We start from the raw sequence: 20492 nt of genomic DNA, 5'->3' as shown, positions 1-20492 counted from the left end.
GTCACTTAAATGCCTGTTTCCTGGAGGAGGTGGTAGGACAGTTACACAAATGTCTTTTTCCTTAACCTTCAGTCCTTGATGATCCTCCACAGGGCGTACCCTGTGTTGGATGTGGAGAGCCTTCAAAAGAAGAAGGGGAGTCTGCACAGTGGGGTGCCGGAGCATTTGGAGGGCTGTTCTGTAGCACTGCTGATCTGGGGAAGAAAGACAACTTCACGAGACAGCTCTGAAGTCTGTGCATAAGGCTGGCTTGCTGGTGGCGGCTGCCGTTCAGCTGCTGTCAACTGAGCAAGCTTTTTCCCTGCTGCTGCCAAGTTAACTGCTGTTGTGCTGGAAAGTCTTCGGACCCCAGATCTCACAGTGTCTCTGTATGCGTGCTATGGAGTATTCTGTCTGGCCCTGAACTCTCGCTTCTCCCTCTTGATCTCCTTCCTGACTACCCTAACCAAGCGACTGTCACTGGAAGTGAAGGCAGTGTTTCTTGTCTTGAAGGTGCCATTTGAATCCTAGAGAAAAACAGGACTGCATATACACATGGCATGCGCCCTAAATGTGAGGTGTCCGATTTGTGGACCTCTTAATCATGCCGTAGGGTACATTCATGCCTGCTCGTGATGTTGGTGTCTGCAGTGTGCATGCTTTGCTTGGATGAGTTGTGTGCAAGGCTGTGAGGTTGCTGCAGAGCAATGCTGACTTGGTGCCTCCGTTAAGCCCCGAGAAGGGGGTCAGGGAAAATAAGAGTTGGGTTTCTTCAGTGTCTGTTAGTTTGTTGTCCCTTGACCTAAGGCAAAGGAAAATCCCCACGTCTGGGCATTCCCAAGCAGCGGGTAGTTAGCTCCCTTACGTGACTACACAGTATAGGGTAACCTTTTAGCACGTATACAAACTAGTAAGCCATCTTTCAGTGGTGGGGAAGGAGGCTAGCTATGATATGTAATTAAAACATGCTGCTGGCTAAGCTCATGCAACTTAAACCCAAAATCTTACTTTGTCACTGGGTTCTATTAATTAAGAATAAATTTTATGAGCAGGAGGGAAGGTTATACACAGAGCTGTGAAGAAGCTACCTGCTCTTTGTCAAGCCCCTCTGTAGTGCAGGGCAAGGTAATGGAAGAAGCTCTTGAGCCAACAGTAGTCCGTAAGTCTTGCTAGGTCCATAGCAGGTGGTGGATATATAATGGAACTGGAAGGATATCCTCTTTAGGCAACAAATAAATACAACTCTGCTGATGAAAGTTGTTTTTCTCGGTCAAGGTGAAGCTCAAACAATGTTAATATTTGCACACGGCAGGGCTCACACAGTGGAAGGAAATCCTTGCATGCCTCGTAGCGGAAGGTAGACATGAGGCTGCAGCATATACATCCCTGCAGCTGATTTGAGATACAGCTGTTTTGGTCAAATACTCCAGAATCCTGGACTCACTCCAGCCTGTGCTTAAGAAGGGTAAAAGTAGATAAAGGTAACAGCTGTATTTAGATGCAGTTATTTCCTCTGCCTAGCAGGAGAGGAAGGATAGCCCTCATCCAAGAGTTTGAGAGTTTGTTCACTTAGGGCTTCCTATGTGCTCTTGGCCAGCGTAAAGCAGGCGAGAAGCTGCCGGATGTTTCCAGGCCGGGAAGAGATCTGAGCAAGCACAGAGCTGCAAGGTCAGTTGGGAGAATTCAAGGCTTTATTAAATACCAGCACACATTGTGGAAAAAGCTTTTTTGGAGAATGGCTTTGCGCAAAGCTCTTTCTGGCTGCAACAGTATGTTAGCAGGAAAAACCTTAACGAGGGGGCAAATCAAGTAGGACCAAGGAATTGCTGCTTTCAGGCTTTTCTGTGAACTCTGCTAGTGAGGTCGGTTCAGTTTCGTAATGGATTAGGATGACTTTGTTGTCAATGCGAACAAAGCGGATGGCAAGGAAAAGCTAGTCTTTGTAAGGTCAAGAAGCTGCCACTTGATTGCTAACTGGAGTATCTATGAATATCACTTAACCCTATATGAGTATGATTTCTGACAAAAACAGCAGGTAAAGTGATGCGTGTGTCAGAAAATATCCATTGCACACAAGTGTTTTGTTGCTTAGACCGGCCTGGTTATAATTTCTTGAATTTCAACCTGATTATAAGAGTTCATCAGACTTACTAGAGCTGTGAGGTTAAACCGTAACTGCTGTAGTTCATCTGCTTGCGTATATGCTTTTAGATTTAAAATATAAAATAGCTGTAGTTTTCAGCTCATCTGTGAGTCTGAATTGGGTTTCTGCATCTTGTTGGATTTGATGCGGCTCTTACTCAATGGGTGACCTTTACGGTTTGTTTTTTTCCCTTGGAAATAGTACTGCGTTATTCTGAACTTGCGCACTGGGTGTAAACTGGAAAAATAAAAAGCTGTCTTGCAACACCAGTTGATAAAGATATCTGAGACTTCATATGTCCTTTCCTCTCTTCTGCCCCATAGTTGGAACAGTGGATTTTTATACAAGAGTAAAAAGCAAGGGGGATTTGCAGGTACCAATCCAGCCCCTTGCTGACCTCTAAGATGATCTTACATGACTCACCTCCCCTGCCCTGGCTTTTCTGCCTTTAAATCCTGCACTATAAAGTCCCTTGAAAATGTCTGTAGTAAACTTTTTTTCATTTCCCCTCACTGGCCCCTAAATCCTAGATGATGTCTACAGTTTTCTAATTCGGGTTTTCACGAAGACCCATGGAATTAAATTGTGAGTATTTTGGAAAAACAAAGCCACTCCTAATGAGGTAACCAAGTCTTAACTACTAATAGCTCTGTAAGAGGTGCTAGTTGTGTTGTGAAATGGGTTTCAGCCTTCTCAACAAGTTTTGTTCCAGCTGTTGCATCGTTGGTAGATGAAACCAGTGCAAACAAGCTGTGTGCGGTGGCTGTAGAGCAAGGAGCCAGCACAGCAGAAAGGGCGACAGCTGACTTTTTTAAACTTCTGAGCCCTCGAAAGGATCCAACCAATTCTGTTTTTGTCCCAACTCTCTCTTTCCTAAAGGACAAATGAGGAGAATGGCCATGAATATAAATCATGGGATGCTCGTAATCTTCCCCCCGCGCAGACAAGTGTGAATTCCTCCTGATGGACCTGTTGCTGCTGAAGAGATGACAAAGCAGAACCGGAAGCCTGTTAGGAGGAACGATGGCGCTTTTGAGTACAAACGCAATTGTTGCTTATGAGCAGAATAATTGGCATTTACTAGCTTTGACCCACTAATTAAAAACATCTGTTTCTAGGCTGTATTAAATTTTCTTTTTATTTTGGAAATAATCAAACAAGCATCTGGGATCTGTAAAAATGCTGCTCGCTTGGGGAGGGGAGTATCCTTCTGTCCCTTCAATCTATTGGCAGGGTGAGAGTCTCCATCGCTCTGCAATATCTGTAGTGTCTCTGCTGTAGAAGGATCCTCGGTGATGGGACCATGCAGGGCTTTGCAGACCCAAGGGGAGAGGTGGACAGCCAGGCTGGCTGCGAGTTGTGGTCTAACCGCGTTTCAGTACGTAGGACTGCCCTGACAGCATTAGCATGAGTTTTTCTTTGCTCATCTGGGAGCAGTGTGATTCGTCAGATTCTCAGATGACTGAGTGACATCCATCTGATTGATATCCTACTCACAAATGAGCCCAGTGGCATTTGATTTCAGAGTAAATGTCCTATTCCAAAATACTGCAAGCTGCAGATAACCTCCCTCGTGACAATGTGCAGGGACCTGTTTGGTAGCTGTTTTTCTCTGGGTACTGAAAGAATCTGTAGTGTCCAGGTAAGTGGATTCAATTTTTATTATAATCATTCAACAGGACAAGCTTCTGTAATGGTGGTCCCAGCCTAATCTCTGAAGTACTTTCATCTGAACTGAACCAATATAAAAACTTCCATTTTTTTAAAGTTTGGATGGATTTTAGTATCTTATAAAACAAACAAAAATTACTTTGGAAACTGCGTTTGTATTTTGTCCAGACTCTGACCTTTAGGTACTTCACCTTAGCCTTATTAAAACACTTAGTTCTGTAGCTATGGTCAGGTCACTCCTACTTTTTTCCTCCCCTTCTTTTCCTATCCTTGCTATAACTCTAACTTATTTGAGTTGAGTCAGCTATCGGTAGCTCTTGTTTAGCTGTCTCATAACCTTGGTAGTTCTCCGCTGCTTGCTTCTGCGCTGATCGCGGAGCCGTGCCACGTGCGTGACTTCTGTTCTTTCGGGAGTGGATGTTTGGCATTCTTTGGGCAGCAGCTCCTGTGGGTTGTCCAAAAACACCCTGACTCATGGTGAGTTCAGCCCGTGGCAGCCATCCCGTCACTGGGAATTGCTGCTTGTGATCCTGGTGCAGGAAATAACCAGGATGACAGCCTGATCTCTCACGTCTCTGGCCTGAGAACTGGGGCGGCAGAATGAGACAGTCCCTTTCTGACACTCTTCCCACTTGTAACTGTTGCTCCATCCACTTCCCAGCTTGCAAAAATCCAAATGAGGTTTGTGAAATGTGTTGGCTTGCCAGCTTTGAAACCTGAGCTCTTGATTATTCTTTTTTCTATGAAAATTGAGGAGGTGCAAGTCCTTGCGGCGCAGCCTCTGCCAGATGTGAGGGTGGTGCTGGGCTGAGGTCCGCAATGCAGGATCCAGCCCCTTGTGAGCCGGACTGACACATCTGGACAGATGTGAGACTCTTGTTACTCATTACAGCCAAACGGGTAACTGACTGCTAATTCTTTGTCCCGTCTGCCTCTCCTATTACACCTTAAAAGTGATGGGTGGGACTTTGTCACCTGGTAGCGGCGATAATAAGCCCTTGTGTTTAAAGGACGTGAACAACCAGCTTGGTGGTTATTATACTGGTGGCTCTGGTCTCCGTCCTTTCTGCCTTTAGGGTGCAGCGAGAGTGATGCAGTTTCGGCAAGGCGCAGCCTCCAGTAGAAGCCAGGCATGTGTTTGAACAGGAAGGTAAACAAGGGCATCCTCCGAAACCTGCTAAGGTATCTAATTTTATCCAGTCTGAAAATGCCCAGGAGGCAGAAACATACTCAGTTCAGATTAGAAAATAACTTTTGGTTATTCATCAGAATAAGTGTTTTTGTGTGTTCAGAATAGCTGCTGTGTCTTAGGACTTCCTCCTATTGTTACCGCTCTTCCTTGAGCAGTGGAAGTGTTTCGGGTGGTTTAAGTTACGTTATTTACAGTAGTAATTAGTTCTAGGCGACTTTGCAGTTCAGTTCTCTAAGCGTACCTCTGTGTCTGAACGGTGTTGTGTTTTTCCTCCTCCGTCCCTCCCCAAGCCCTGACGTTATCCATCAGTCTCCAGAACGCTGGTTTCCATTAGCCTTGTGTCGTTGTCCGGTGGCCACTAGCCTCAAGGCAAGGTACTAAAATGCATGTAAATCATCTTTGGGGAATTGGTGTTTGTCCTAAACCGGTCTTAACACTGAACTTTCATTAATGGCTTTCCTGTTTCTGTTCCTCCCAACTAATCCCCGGTGCACCAGTTTGGATCTATGGTAGGGGCAAAAGGAGAACTGGGTTGCAAATGATCGTCTTGGCTCCTCTTGCTGACTTCTTCTCTCTTTCCTTCTCGGGCAAACTTTCTATTCCTTTTCTGCCTTTCGTTCTCCTGGCGCTGCGTGCTCTGTTCCTTGCTGCGTGATCAGCTCCAGCGTGCGAGCCCCACGTCTCACTGCTGATTGAAATCTGGCTTCATCCCGCCCCTCTTCCAGAAGTCAGCAGTGCTGCAGCTGGTGGCCCAGCGTGTGAAAACAGCTCCGATTAAGGATGGCTTGGGCTGCTGTGTGCAGCTCTGAGCGACAGCAGCTGGGGAGGGCACGGCACGGTCCCCTCGTGCCTGGGATGGGTGGTAGTCCTGGCAAGGCGGCGGGGCGGACAGCTGGAGGCGGCCGCGCGTTCGGCCGTGCCTGGTGGAGATCGCGGGTCAGGGCTGCTGTGTCCAATCGTGACGTGATGAAGTGGCTCTGGCTCTGACCGCCGGCCGGCTGTTCCCCCTCTGCTGCAGCGTCGCCTCCCACCAGATGCCAGTGGTTCCTTTGCCCACTGCTTTTTCTTTTTTTCTTCCCCCCCTCTTGAATGCAAGATAATAGCCACCCGCATGCAAACAGTCTCTGCTTGGGAGTCATCTGCTCTTGCAGTTTGTTCACTGCCTGAAGCCCCAATCCTCTGTTTGCTGCAACTCGGAGGTGCAGTAAAGCAGATCATGTGCTCTGGCGCATGGCTGGTGGCTACGGGCAGGCTGGGCTTAGGGTAAGCAGGGTCTGCCCGGGTGGTGGTTGGGTCTGAGCCACTCGTGGTGTGGATGGAGCAGGGAAGGTTGCTGGGGCTTAGGGATGGTGGAGCATCACCTCCTCGCTTGCGCTGACCTGACACAGGCATTCCCGTGAGAGCTGGGGGTCTTTCCTAGTGGGAAGACACATTAGATCTTGTCCGGTGGAGTAGCCGTGTCCGCTGCATGGACGGGGATGGTGCTGAGCACCCTGCGCCAGGACACGGCTCGAACTCTGCCGCTGTGGTGAGCTGCGAACAAGCTGGGACTTGGGCAACCTCAGCGCCTGAGTGACTCCAGAAACTAGAGTAATCGCTTAATCTTAATGAATCTGACTGATGGATGGATAACACTGCTTGAGGGTTTTCTTGATATGTGAAGGAGTGGAGGGGGGATAATTATTTTCTTGTTTTCCTGGTGTTATTTACTGTAAAAAAGGAACATAGTGAAAAAACATAGTGTAAAGGATTTGGGCTATGTTACGTTTTTCACCCTGCTTCAGGTAGCAGGGTCTTTCACTTGCATTTGATTTTTATGGTTAAAAAAAGACTTTGGGGATGACTGGAAAATGAAATGCTGGCTTGATACCTTGTGGTGCAGCACACGAGCTTTGCGTGAAAGCGGACTTGAAGGCACTGGTGTGGAGCTCTTCCCAGTGGCAGTGTCTGGATGCAGCTCTCCCAGGCGAACGGAGATCCTGAGGTCCCTTGGGAGATTCCTGCAAGCTTGAGATCTCCAGAATTTACATGCTCTGCCCAGCTGAAATTCCTGACTGTCTGAAAGGTTTTTTTGGAGCCAAAAAGATGGGGGGAAAAAAAGCATTCAAAATCAGGTTTAGCGAACAAGCCAAGTCGCATGGGTTTGGCAGGGCATGTAGATACCTTCAGAAATAACTCGTGCGCTAAAGCTATGACGTTAACAGCATTGGGCCTGTACCAGTGATTCATTCGAATTAATTGAATGCTGAGAGCCTTGGTATGTCTCTTCGTCTCCACATTTGATTAAGATTCAGCTCTTGGGATCCAGATGATCACGTCCTCGCGAGCTTGGCACATCTCGAATGACGCCAGGAAGGCTGTCCTGGTGAAACACGCAGGAAAACTCAAAACTGGAGTTGGAATACTTATCCCGATTCAGTCCGTCCTCTATCCAGACTCGGTTTGCCTCTGTGTACTATTTCTCCACCTCCTTTCTCACAAATTTGGCAATAAACTTGCTAATTCTCCTTCTCGAGCAATAACCAAAGTTCAGAAAGGAGGGAGTGTGTGAAAGGCTGTAAATGGTCGTACGGCTGCACCTCATTATCCAAGCAGACCTTAAATTTTCGATAATTCTTCTGTGCTGCTTTGTAGCAGTAAATAAGGTTGAATGTACAGTTAAAGAACTTCTTTTTCATTCTGCATGCTTTAAATACTTCCCAGTTTTGCAACAAGCCTGGCTGATTTGTTACTGATTTCTGTTGCTTTAGAAACCTAGGACAATGACGCTAGCTCGTATTAGTAACTTATTTAGCTTGTCTGTCTGAAAAGCTGTCAAAAAATAAAAGCAGCTGGCTGAGGTTGTTAAAAGAAATTTAATGAGAAGGAACATGGCTGAGGGAGAAAAGAAATGTAGTTATGGGTTGTCGTGCCCATCTCCTTCCAGTATTGGCAGCTTTTATGCACTTTTGCGTCCATGAGAAGGAATGACCTAAAACATAAAACCCTTGTTTTAGGGCAAGGTGAGTTTGGGATGAAGCCTTTTGGAAAGGCTGGATCCTGCATAGAAAATAGTAGAAATAATGCTTTCTTGAGCTTGGTAAAAACATCAAAGCTTAGAGCAGTCAGGTCGCCTCTCAGAAGTGGGTTTGTTGTTCTCCTCTCCTTGCTGTCGTCTCCTGTGTCCCAGGACCTGGGAAGCTCGTGCAGTCGCGTGCTGCGGCTTGCACCTCTATCCAACGTGCGTTTGGAGCAGCTGTTGTCTTGTGTAGCTGAGCAAGGGCAGCGACGGTGTTTTGATCGCCTTTTGCATGTTGCTGAGGTCTTTAGTGTTGGATTTATTTTTGTAATATGCTTCTTATGTCTAAATTAATGCTGCTGTGACAGCTGTGGCTCATGGATGGGCTTTCATTTTAACTGGATTTCACCAGCTCGCGGTCTCCCAAGACTCCGCCAGGCTGATACGTTCTGGGGTTCGTCCGAGTTCAGCGCCGACGTGGGAGAAGCTATGTGGATGACTTGAACGACAAAAAAGGGAGAGGAGTGTTTTTGAGTTTTGAGTTTCATTCCTTACAATGCTCATTAGGACCGCTTGTGGTGAGCAAGCTAAATAAGGAATATAGCATAAAATGGGTGTGCAGGGATTATGGGTGCACTGGAACGGGACTGAGCTAGCGAAAGCTTGCTGCGGCTGTCCCGAGCTTTTCCATGTGCTTGTTCTGTTACCTTGGGACAGGTCCATGTTCACCATTGTCGTTCCTGGAAGGCTGCGCTCCTGCAGTGCTTTGGGTGTTTAAACTGGGAGGCGGGGGGGGGGGGGGGGGTGTTCCATTCCCCCCCCCCCAAAAAAAAAGTAAGAATTGGAAATTGGGAATGAGGAGAAGGAAGAAGGAGGGGTAAAAAAATCCAAGATGCTTCTTGTGTACTTCGGTGCAAGAAGCTGTAAGAGTCCCTCGCAAAAGACCCTCCTTGTATCTGTGCTGGGGTAGCCAAGGGCCTCGGTGCCCGGTGCCGCTCGGTGGGGTGCCGAGGACGTGGACCGGGGAGTTTCCTGGGATGCAGCTGGACTGCTGCGTGCAGGTACGCTGGGGACGCTTGCCAGGGCAGAGTCGGCGTGTAATCCTCTTCGTAAACAAGCCTCTCTGAGGGTGTGAGAGTGGATTGCGTCCTGAATTCGGGCGGTAGGGTAGTGCAACTTTTGCAACAAATCAGGTGCATGTTTGCAAGGTGGGGTGAAAACGTCTAGACTGGAGCAAGGGCTGGGAAAAGGGCTGTATTAATGGGTAAGAGACAAAGCTTTAATATGAGATGGCCTTTCTGCATGCTTTTATGACGGATGGTTTCCCTGAGAAAGCCACTGCTGCCCTCTTAAGCCCTCGCTGGCAAAGCGGGCTGACCCATGGGTCCCGTCTCGCCAGGAGGGTCGGGAGCAGCGAGAGCGGCTGTTAGCGGCGCTGAAGACGCCTTGCACGTCGTCCTCCTCGAAGCTTTCAACAACTGACTCATTTGTCCCTTTAACTTAGGGACTGGGAATAATAAAAGTCAGAGGAAAGGGAAGTTGCAGAAATACTGTGCCTGGAGGTTTGGTGGAAAAAGAAGAATGAAAGGGGGGGGGGATAAACATGAAAACCTATTGCAGATGGGGAGACCAGGAATCTGATAGTTTTATCCCTGCACTCTTGCATGTATTGCTAGTTGCTGAAATTTTTGGAGAAGAATCTGGGTCTTGCAAAATGGACTTTGTGGGCGTTATGGGTTTATGCTGCTCTTTCAACACCACTGTCTTTCATAAAGCTGCAGCTTACTCACTGCAGAACTATGACTTGAAATGCTGAATTCGCTTTTTTAATAAACGCTCTGCCTCCCTCCTCTCCCCTCCCTTCCCCACATAATCCCGGGCAGATGCTTTGTGCTTTCCTTGACGTCCTTTTGCTTGACAGAAATGCAACGTCGAGGCGCAAACGTGCTGTTTAACTCCTTCTTTCCAGCGCCGCTTGCGCGAGCTGCTTTTTCCCACGGCTGAGACTTGAGTTAACGTTTTGGCGCGGGCTCGGGGAGGCTCCTGTTTCTTATTTTTTCTCATTCCTCCGGGTGCTGGACGCGGCGTGGCTGCTGCGTCTCGCAGGCGCGGGCGCGCGGCCCTTTGGCAGGTGCCTTTGCGCGCCTGGGTGGGAGGAGGGGACGCCGGCGGCGCCCAATCGGCCCAACCGCCGCGGCGTGACGAGGGGCCGCGGGCGGCTCCGCGGCGGCCGAGCACGAACAGACTGCCGCCCGCCGCCCTTCGCGCCCGAGCATGGAGCGGCCCGGGAAAGCCGGCTTTGCCCGGCCACGGATCCCCAGGCCCCGGCTTGTGCTGCAGCCCGTGCAGCCGCCCGGCTGCTTTCCCGTCGGCAGCGCTCGCAGGTACGGGGCGGGTTGGACTGGAGGGTGCTGTTTACTAGGTGATCGCTTTATTCCTTTTCTCATTTTTTTCTTCTTTTCTTTTTTCTTTTTTCTTTCTTCTTTCTGTCCGGAAGGCAGGGTGTAGGGGTAAGGAAATATCCCTTTGTGGCAAGGTGGGGGGAAACGGAGTAAACTCCCAGGGGCAAACAAGATTTAACATGCTTTCTAAGAATGCGCTTTGACTGCCTTGACGATAAAAATATAACAAAGATGCTTTTTTTTTCTTTTTTTTCCCTTTCTTTCTTTTGCTGTTTTAACTCAGTAGTTTTTTCACTGGGATCAGTGCAGCAACCCGTTCGTAGGTGGGATATGCAGGTGCGCGTGTTTGGGAGGGAAGCGCTGCCGGGGGGATGCGACGGCTACATGTTTCCTTACAAGGCAGTGAAACTGGCACTCGTGTGTTTAGAGGCTTTTCAACGCTTTATCAAACTGCGCTCAAGTCGGAGCTGCTCATTTGTGAATATGCTGCAAAACACATGTGCTGAAGGATACAGCTAAAAACTGGACTGCTTTGCTTGGCAAAAATCGTACCACTTGTGCGCTCGCCGAGCGCTGTTAACCGACCCGAGACGTGATCTCGGGTATGTTTGCATCAAGTTAGAAATTGCACGTATTTTCAAGATGTCTCCTTGTTGCAGTTGATCTGAACTTGTTCCTCTTGCGTGAACGTACTGCAGCAGCTTTGCATCGGTAGCTCCCCCCCCCCCCCAATATTGCTGTGCGACTGCCCAGTTTTCCTAGTCTGTTTGGCCTTGTGTGTAGCAGCAAGAATCTTTAAAAGATCCCAGGCAAAATTTGAGATTTTATTTAAAACAAAACCAAACCAACCAAACAAACAAAAGCTTAGGGAGAATCACACAGGAGTAATAAGGTAAATAACTTACTCGTTTTTGAATGGACTAGATTAAGTAGCCAGTCACCCTTAGAGAAGATTACTGCAGGGTTTCTTTGATAAAAATCAAAATATTCAGCAACAACTGATGGCTTTGTCAAACGAGTTAGCTTAGTTCCAGGCTCTGGGCTGGCGCCGGGACGCCTCTGCAGGCAAATCCGAAGAGGCGCTGCGGTGGGAGCGCTCCACTTTCTCCCTGGACTCGACCAAAACGTTTAGCTTCTCCCGAGTGGCAGTTTGCGCCTGTGCGTTCAGGTGTGACCAGCGGGCGCAGCCTCCCCTTGCGCCGCGGGACTGCCGGGACAGCCCGGCGCGTGCCTGCGCGGTGGGGTGCTTGCGAAAGGAGGCGCGAAGCACCCCGGTCCCCTAATGAGCGGCTGTTTATTTTTGCGGTGGTGACGATGGACTGGTTATCGGATTCTCGCTAAGGCACTTGCCACTTGGCTCGGTGATCTTGTTATCCTGCCTCCAAAGCGCTCCCTGGAAGCCGTACTCGCGGCTCCGGCTTGCCGTGCCGGCGGCTGGGGCCGGCGCGTTGCCCGTCCCGCCGGTTCTGCTCGGCGTTGCTCAAGGTGGCCGTTCTTGGAAGCTCTCATTAGGAGGTATCGAGTTAAGAGCTGTTTACAGACCTTAACTGAGCGGAGCTTTACGTGGCCATGTAATAGCCAAGCAGCGTCTCCCGTGGGATAACTCTTATCTGAGAAATCCCGCCAAGGAGCTTACGACCATCCTTCCTGCGTCCCTAAACCTCACGCGCGAAGCGCAGCGTGGCTTCTCTCTGCAGCGCGTCTGCCGGCCGCCCCGTCGGCGCCGCGTGGCGGGATGCTCGCGGCACCGCTCTGCGGGCTCGTGCCGGTTCCCCGCACACTTTAGCGCAGCTACAGCCAGTGGAAAGGGCTACAGGAAATAAGAATTAGTTATATCATCCTGATTTATGGCTTCTGTGATGTTGAGCTTAAGACAAATATTTACTATGTGTAAATCTGTACTCTTGTAAAAACCCTTTGTTTTAGTGAATGATCACACAGAAAATAAGTTTACAGCTTTTATGCTTTTGCAAAGGATTCAAAAGTGCATTGACGTAGTCTTTTTTTCTAGAAGCACAAACGTGGGCTGTTCTTCCCGAAAGCCAGGCAGTCGCTGCTGTCCCCAGGGTGGCAGCCGAGGCGCCCGGAGGCGAAGCGCCCTGCCTGAAGTCGCAGAGCGGTGATGGAAATAAAATCACCGCACGGACATAGCGGTAGCATGGGCCGTCTGAGCACGGGTTCAGTAACGAGGAGGTACTGACTCGCTCTGGCCTCGGTAAGGTGCCTGGGACGGCGCGCCACGGGGCTGTGACGAACAGGCACCGAGGGCGTGAGCGTCCGGCAGCCCACTGGCGCGGGAGTCCCGCGCGCCCGCTCCGCCTGCGGCGTCCCCGCGGCGTTGGGATGGGGTGACGTAGCAAGGACGTGCAAGCACATGCGCGTAGCAAGCGCTCTGCGGTAACTGCTAACCCCTCTTAACTGGCCTGTGGGTTTTGGCATCCCGATGTCTTGCTGATAGCTGAAGAGCGACTGAGACACCGGCTTCTTGCGGCCGCTGGAAGGACAAAACTGCTTGTGCTGGTTAGATGGACATGGAGTATGCGAGAACAGAAGTAGGGATGGAGGCGCTTCCTCTTTTAATTCATGATTCTCATGTAATCCATCAGGCTTATCAATTCAAAGTTGAATTAAATATTGCAGTGCTCCTGGAACCTTGTTTTGGCCAAGTCCTCCTTTCAGGAGGAAATCCTCGGGATTTCCGAGTCGACGAGAGGCCCTGTCTGCCTCAGCTGCTAATGCAGAAGAGTGACCAGAGGGCTCGTCTGTGCTGACCTTGCAGTGAAAAGGAAAGCGTACGTATGGAGCATGGCTTAAATCTTCTGAGGAGGAAGGGAACTCTTGCATGATGGGACGGATGCCCAACTAAGCATGGCTTTGAGAATTTTGAACTGGCTGTATCTACGCATACTTATCAATCCTGTGCTTAGGTGATGCTCTAAATCTCTGTGTGTGAGAGACTGACCTCTAGGTAGATCAGCAATTACAGAGAAATTTCGCTGTTCCTTGGCTTGCTTATTTAGATCCTTACCAGACAGTGGAGATGAGTCTATTCTAAGTGTAGGTCTGAAAGGCAAGTGTTGAGACAGTTTCTTTGGCCATAAGTGCTTTGATATAAATACTTATTGTCAGGTAAGCTATTACCTCCTCCACAGCACTGGAAGTTTTAAATAAAGCACAAGTTATCTGAAGCGTCCAAGACTGGAGCAGAAAGTGGTGAAGGCGCTATGGGAAAGCAGCGCATTACACAAAAGCATCAGGATTCAGGAGCTCTTCGCCCCAAGTAGTCCTGCGCAAATAGTCACTGTCAGTTCCTCTTCCCAGTGAAAGCAGGATGGCAGGACGGGAGATGGGGACTTGGGGAATGCCTGTGCTGTTGATGGGGCAGGAGGAAAGCCGGCTCCGGTAGGAATTACTCAATGTATGCAGAACTGTCCGGTGTGTCCTTCTCATCACTTGCAGAACAGGCTTCTTCAAAACAACCTTAAATATGACGCTGCTCCCAGAGCTGCTTGCATAATGGAAGATCTTGATGAACTGATTGTTGTGTTACCAAAAACAAGCTGTAATCTTGTTAGCAAACTGTAGTAGTGAGATCTTGGCTGTTCCTGCTAGTGCTACAGACGCAGAGCTTCAAGTATGCAGCCACAAGTATGGGAAGGCCTTGATTAAAACCCCTTAATAGAAACATGAGTTGTGGTTGGCAGCGGTGTTTTGTAAAACGGGGTGGGCTGGAGGCCCTGTCCCCCTTCGTAGGGGATGCCCATGAGACAGTCTGTGTCAGTGAAGCTACTAGGTAAATGAGCAGATCCCCTATGGCTAGAGATATGCAAAGATGCAAGCCAACAGTGGCAGACTGCTTTAATTATGGCTCTTAAACTGCTTTGCTTTAATTAGGCCAGGGAAAATAAAGCATGTTAAGAGTATATATCGGGTAGGTTACTGTTCATCTCGCTGCAGTAGTTTGATAATTAGTCTGTCCTTACTCTTATGGTCTGGTCCAAGATGCTTGAACCAGCTATACGTTTTTCACTTTGTCTCCTAAGAGTAAACTTAAGTATTGCCCTTTTGTTCCCTGAGGGGTGGGATACGTTTGAGACCGCTTTCAGCGTACTGAAGTTAGGGGATTGCAAGGAGAACGAAGCCGGGCTTTAAAGGTTTGTGGCAGAGCTTTCTCTGGATTGAGGCCTTTGGTTGACTTCCTATGAACTGATCCTGTCCTGTTTGTAGGAAGTTTGTGGAGCTCATGTCCCCAAGGCATCGCTTGATGGCCGTTTGCTGTCTGTGTATTGTGAACAGTGTTTTGTGTAATTCTGTATGCCTAAATGAAACACCTGATTATGTGTATTTTATCTAAAAATTTGGTAATAGGTAGACTAACTTCTATTATACAGGGAGCTTTTCTGGTATTAATATTTTTGAAAGGGTGATTAAGATTTAAACTTCTAATTCTTTCAGTAACTATATTCAAAAATTTTTTTCCTTATCTGATTTAATACTGCAAGACTTTCTCTAGCTTTTCAAATACTCCTATCTGTTTTTTGATGCCTTTATCCTACTACGTGATTTTCAACAAGAGAAGCCAACCTGTTGCAAGCTATGATTGGCTGGTCTTTAGATATTTCTTGCTCTTCAGAATTAACCGTACAGTTCTGCAATTGGATTTAAACTGCTTGCTCAAGATAGGAACTTGAAAGCAAATTAAAGAGGAGCATTTCCTGTATAAACCTTTTTCCTTTCATCTTGTGCCAATCAACTGGTTTTTGAGCCTGAAATAAATTGAAAGCTGGTAAGACATGTTGTGTGACCTTAATTTTTTTTTTTCTTCCTCTGAATTAGTGTCTTTACCTGTGGAAAATACTGCAGCCAGTTGGTAAAGTGTTTTCTCAAAAATTTTTTAAGAGCACTTGTATTTCATGCCAGTGGTGGTCTTGATTGCTGTGATTCTGTGACTTGGTGCTCTGCTCTTGAGGTTAATTCAGACTCCCACCATCTGTTTCTTTTCTGTGTGCCCTTGTGTTTGCCCCAGATCTTTGGAAATGTCCCTACAACTAGGTGCTCGTGTGTGGAAGGCCTGTCTTGTATAACTTAATTCATCTGTTTTTGTTGCCTTTTTCTCATCTTAGTTTTTCTGGAAACAGTATTAAAGGGGTTGCAGTTTCTTGGCTCACGCTAGTCACCACCTGTTCTGCTTGAAATGCTCAGGAAGGAACCTCCTTGAGGAGGTTCGCTGAGGAAAGGATGTTGAGCAAGCCCTCAAGTAGCCCGGGCAGCCACAAATCCTGCGAGAAGCTGACTAGAGTGATTCAACCCTGGAATGAGCAAATGCATAGCAACAGTGTTTAGTTTGTTTTAATACATTCAAGAGGGCAAAGAGTTGCATGAGTGTTTACAGTGCCTTTGCTGTGTGGTGACAGTATCTAGGAACAGACCAGAAACGACTCTGAGACTTCACACCCTAGTCCAGGACTGGTGAGCCACCAACGCTCCCTGCCTGTGCTTTGCAGGCTTGCAAATCGTATTAGGGCTACCAGGTGCTCCACGCAGAGATGACTTGCAGGAGAAATAATAAGATATTGAGCCTTACAAGGTTCATGCCAATCCTCTTTAATTTCTCATAACTGTGCTGTTAATAATGTTAACCCAGGGTCAGACTGAGGTTATTAGGGGGGGTCAGGTGGATGGATCTCAAGCCCTCTAAAACTAGCTCTCCTCTTAAACAAGAAGATTGCATTAGTATGGCCAGACTTACCACAAAATCATTCCTTTATAGTTGCCCTTAACTAGATCTTTCTGGCCAGTTTGCTTACTGTTGGGTTAGTTTTAAAAAGCTTAACATTTTACAGTTTTAATGGTTACAGTGCATCTGAGTGAACTTGATTATTCCACTTACTCTTTGCCCAGTTACAACTGAGCTGATTAACATTTTAAGCCTACAATCTACACCTTAAATCTAAACTGTTACTACCTGTATACGTCATGGATTGTTCTTCCTCATTGCATTCATAAGTCAACGGAGGACAATCTCTTAGGGGCACAGAATCCAAAATTAACTTTCCACCTGGCCAGCTGGATTTGTAAAGCAGTGTGCTCAAGGGAGGCAGAAAAAAGTTAATGTCTTACTCTCTGGTCTTAATTTTAAGACCTGACTTTTGCCTTGGTGTTTTCCTGTGAGACAGGGAGCCAGCTTAGGAGCTGCAGAGCTGGGTTTTGGCTCCTGCTAATGGTGTTTGAGTGTGCATCTTTGCACCTTGGTGAAACGAGCTAGTGCAGCAGCCTGTGGGGCTGTTGAGAAGACAGATGAAGATGGCTTTGGGGCTGTTTGACCCGCGAGCAGATCAGTATGGCTCTCCTGTCACAGGCATACAGTGTGACTAGCAGTGGAGCTTCTTGGTGCGTCTGAACCTCCAGCTGTGGGAGGAAGCGAGATGGCTAGGGATAGTAGGGGAAGCAAGGGTCAGAGTGGGACAGGAGTACTTACATGGTTCAGTGTAGCGTCCAACAGTACTCCATCCTTGTACCAGTGTTGTGCCATCATGATATGGACTGGAGGAGCTGGTAGATCAGAAATCGCTGTTGGCAAAGTTATAGCCTGAGGATCTGGGCTGTAGGGATGTTGTGACCCTTCTCAGATAGATACCAGGAACCAGCTCTAACGTTATAGACAAGAGTAACTCCACTTGGTCATATCATCTCCTGGACTAAAGCTTGCATCCAGAATCTGGTCTCTGGGTAAGTCATGCAGAACATACAAGGTAATAGTCACACTTTCGAAAGAGCTGAAGTCTCTGTTTGTATTGTCCTAAAGCTTGTTTGTTTTTCGGGCAGGCCTAGGTCAGGTGTGGGGAAGGATTGCCATAGCTACGGTGAAGCAGGCTCGCCGTGGGACGCGTGCGGTGTGTGCGAGCTGCCCTTGGCTTCGCGGGTTAGGTTCTGCTGGATCTGCAAACCTGGATGTAACTTCTATCCCAGTGTGAACCCAAGGAGACTTCTCGGGTGCTAGATGAGCCTGAATGAAGCAGAACACGAAGGAATTTTATGGCTTAGAGCTACTCTATCTGTATAACCTGGATCCCGCAGCAGTACAGTGCAGTAACTTGTGGCAAGAAGAGTAGTCGTGTCTACTGAGTGCCTTTCTAGAGCAAGTAGGAAAGCTTGGGAGACGGTTTCTTAGCCTGCGTAGTGTTATGCACCGAGAGGCTGCTCTCTAGTACGATTTTTGGCTGCCACAGTGTTTCTGGAGCCGATGCTGACCAAACCAAAGTCCCTTGAGATGACCTAAAACCTCCTGCTATTCTCATGTCCCAAGTGGTGGCTTCTACTGATTGTCATGTAATAACATTCCAGTGGGATATCATGGCAGGATAGGGAATAGTCTTTTTGATAGTAGCACGGTGACTATGTTTCATCCTCTCAAAAGAAGGCTGTCAGCAAATGCAAGGAAATGGGGGGGGGGGGAGTATTGGCATGAGGGAAGTGATCTAAATTCTTAACCCCAATGCATAAAGACATAAGTAAAAAGGAGAAAGGGACTATAATGGTTTGATATGGTAGCTATAGTAAAATTGAGAGAAATTGGTATGAACTATGAAGGGGGGGGGGGAATCTTAAACTGAACATTTAAATGTTCTACTAGGCTATGAAGTGGCCTCTTAGAAGCCTGTTGTTTGGAAGCCCGAGAGTAGGAACAGGAAAAAAAAAAAACAGGTAACAAACAGGACGCCTCTTACCTTGTCCGAGGTGGGCTGGATGGCATAATAGCTCTCTTCAATCTTTAACTTCTGTGTTCCTGTTTATATTGAAATAAAAAAAAAAGAGCGAGAACTTGTTGTTCTTGTTCTCAGTGCTATTGCTGGCTCCAGATGTTCTCAGAATGATGGTTATCACCTTAGTTTTGACCTTTAGAAGAGAAGGGCTGCCTGCATGCATATTAGAAGAGGGAATGTGCGGAATGTGTATGTAAGTGTGTAAATATAAGTGCAGAATATCCCATAACACATGCCTCTAATTGCTAGATCTTCAAATTTAGTCCTTTGAGACTTGAAACGCTTCTTGTAACAGAAGTAAGATATGCCAAAGCTGCTAGTCATGGCTTACTAGAATGAGAGGAAGTTATTGATGGCAAAATGGCTGGCAAATACTAGTTTCTAGGCCCTTCCAGAGCTGGATGGCTAAACTAAATTGGTGGCTGTGTTTGGTTCAAGTTTGTCAAGGTGTAAGGCTTGATCTACTTCTGTCTTGTGCCTAGAAAATAATTCTGATCTGTGTTTTGTAGTGATGGCTGTTTCTATGTGTCCTTGATAACCCTTTTCAAGATATCCAAAATTAGCATAGTGTTCGAGTTTTGTATTTGTAACTTGAACTATTGAGGCTTTTTTAATAAGTAGGTTAAATTTATCCCTGTTTATTTTAAGCCTTTGAAAAAGGTATACAGCAGGGTTTGAAAGGCTTACAACCCTTTGAAGAGAATTAAATTTCATTTTAGGAGCGGTGTTATTTTATGAAGTGGCTAGGATCTCACACCTTTCTTTGGAGAGGTTGAAAGCTCAGCTGAGCTGGACCAGTCTGGGACTTTGGCTGCTCATGAATTAACCAGCAGGGTGGTAAAAATTTCTGTGTGTTTGTGTTTCCCGGGACACTTTTGCTGTTTCACAAATCCGAAAAATCTGGTCTGGGCAGGAAAAGAGGGCCTCAAACACAGGGTCTGTTTGCGCCAACTGAAATGCAGGCTATGCAACAGCCGTGCCGACTTTGCATGCGGAGGACAAGCCTGCCCTGGTTGGGAGTCATCAGACTCGCTGTGCGTGCCGGATCGCCTGGGCACGCGTGCACAGAGCTCGAAACATCCTGGCTGTCTGTGAACGTGGAGAGTGTCTGTGCCTGCTCGCAGGGGGAATCTTGGAAGCAGAGCTGGGAATAGGAGGCCTCTAAGAGGTCGCTGGAAGGACAGTGAAGCAAAACGTGTTGATACTGCCTCCTCTCACATCACTTGGACAGTAGTTTTTTCTCCTGCTCTACTGGCCTTGAGCCCAACCTTGCCTGTTATTGCTAAACGCTAGTGAAAGGAAGTTTAGCACTTACCTCTGTTTGGCTTTCGTTGCAGTCATTAATCACTGAAGACTGTCCTGGGAATGTCATAACTGAATATGTGTAGCTTAATCTGTCTCTCCTTATCTCTTCCTCCCTCAGTACCAGAAATTGCCCCTGCAAAATGAGCCAGATTCCTCCGAAGAGTCCTTTGGCATCCCCGTTGTCAGAGCGCGTCAACTCCAGGGTAGATTCTTTGGACCACTTGTCAATGGACAGTTTTTGGCTGGAAGTAGAGAACATTAAACAGAGCAGTGAAGCCGAACAAGAAGAATGCAGCCTTGCAGATGTCAAAACGCAAGAGGGTAGGTTGCCAAAACTGTTGGGAGCGAGGGGAGGAGGACAGATGAACGTCTTGGAGACAAAATTTTCTTATGCACCTGAATGATTTGGAAGCATATTGCATTATGATTAGAATATTACCAATATTTGGTAATACAGTTTTGGGTGGGTTTGTGTGGTGTGTGGTGTTTTGTTTTGTTTTTTTTTGTTCCCCCCGCCCTGCTTTGGGTGGTGGATAATTCCCTACACAGGAACGCTAGTCTGGGCTAGTTTCAGCTTCTGAAACAAAGCTGACTTTAAAGGTCAGTCAATAGTATGTTCAAGGCTTCAGATTTTTTAAACAGTCAATTTGGGGGACTTGAACCAATTGCATTTTGACTTGAGGGTAGAAAATCTTGGGATGTTAGGGAATGATAAATGCTGATAAGGACCATGCAGTCCCACAGATGAGGAGCACGTGTTTGCTCTGTCCGTTTTGAGCCACGTTCCCTTGACTGGTCGGGACTGCAGCCTGCACAGTTTCCGGCTGTTGTTCTGGCCTCGTATTGAGAAGGATCCATGTGTGTAATGGAGAAACGTTTGAGGGAAAGCCCTAGTGTGACGCTGAGGCAGGGAAGGGTGAATAGGTGTCCTGGATGCTTAAAGGTGGGTTTTGGAGAGCAGAGAGGGAGGATTAGCATCCGCCCTAATAGGCGCGACATGGTAAATACCGAGGGCTGCTGTTAGTGTCCCTACGTAAGG

At 47.6% G+C, this 20492-nt stretch overlaps 1 protein-coding gene across 2 annotated transcripts in view; it reads left to right on the top strand.

Annotated features, from left to right (window-relative positions):
* The window catches only part of ARHGAP40 (Rho GTPase activating protein 40), a 39621-nt gene that overhangs the window by 466 nt on the left and 18663 nt on the right, over nt 1-20492 (top strand). Inside the window, exons 1-2 of one of the 2 annotated variants that reach the window (XM_067307821.1) lie at nt 10258-10367; nt 19572-19774. In XM_067307821.1, the coding sequence (XP_067163922.1) occupies nt 10258-10367; nt 19572-19774 (313 nt within the window). Of the gene's footprint in view, nt 1-10257; nt 10368-19571; nt 19775-20492 lie in introns of those variants that run through there. The other variant, XM_067307822.1, reaches the window with a different exon arrangement.

Source organism: Apteryx mantelli, chromosome 18 (genome assembly GCF_036417845.1).
Source record: "Apteryx mantelli isolate bAptMan1 chromosome 18, bAptMan1.hap1, whole genome shotgun sequence".
Lineage (NCBI taxonomy): Eukaryota > Metazoa > Chordata > Aves > Apterygiformes > Apterygidae > Apteryx > Apteryx mantelli.
The sequence above is the reverse complement of the archived record's forward strand: the minus strand, read 5'-3'. Positions and strand labels throughout refer to the sequence as shown.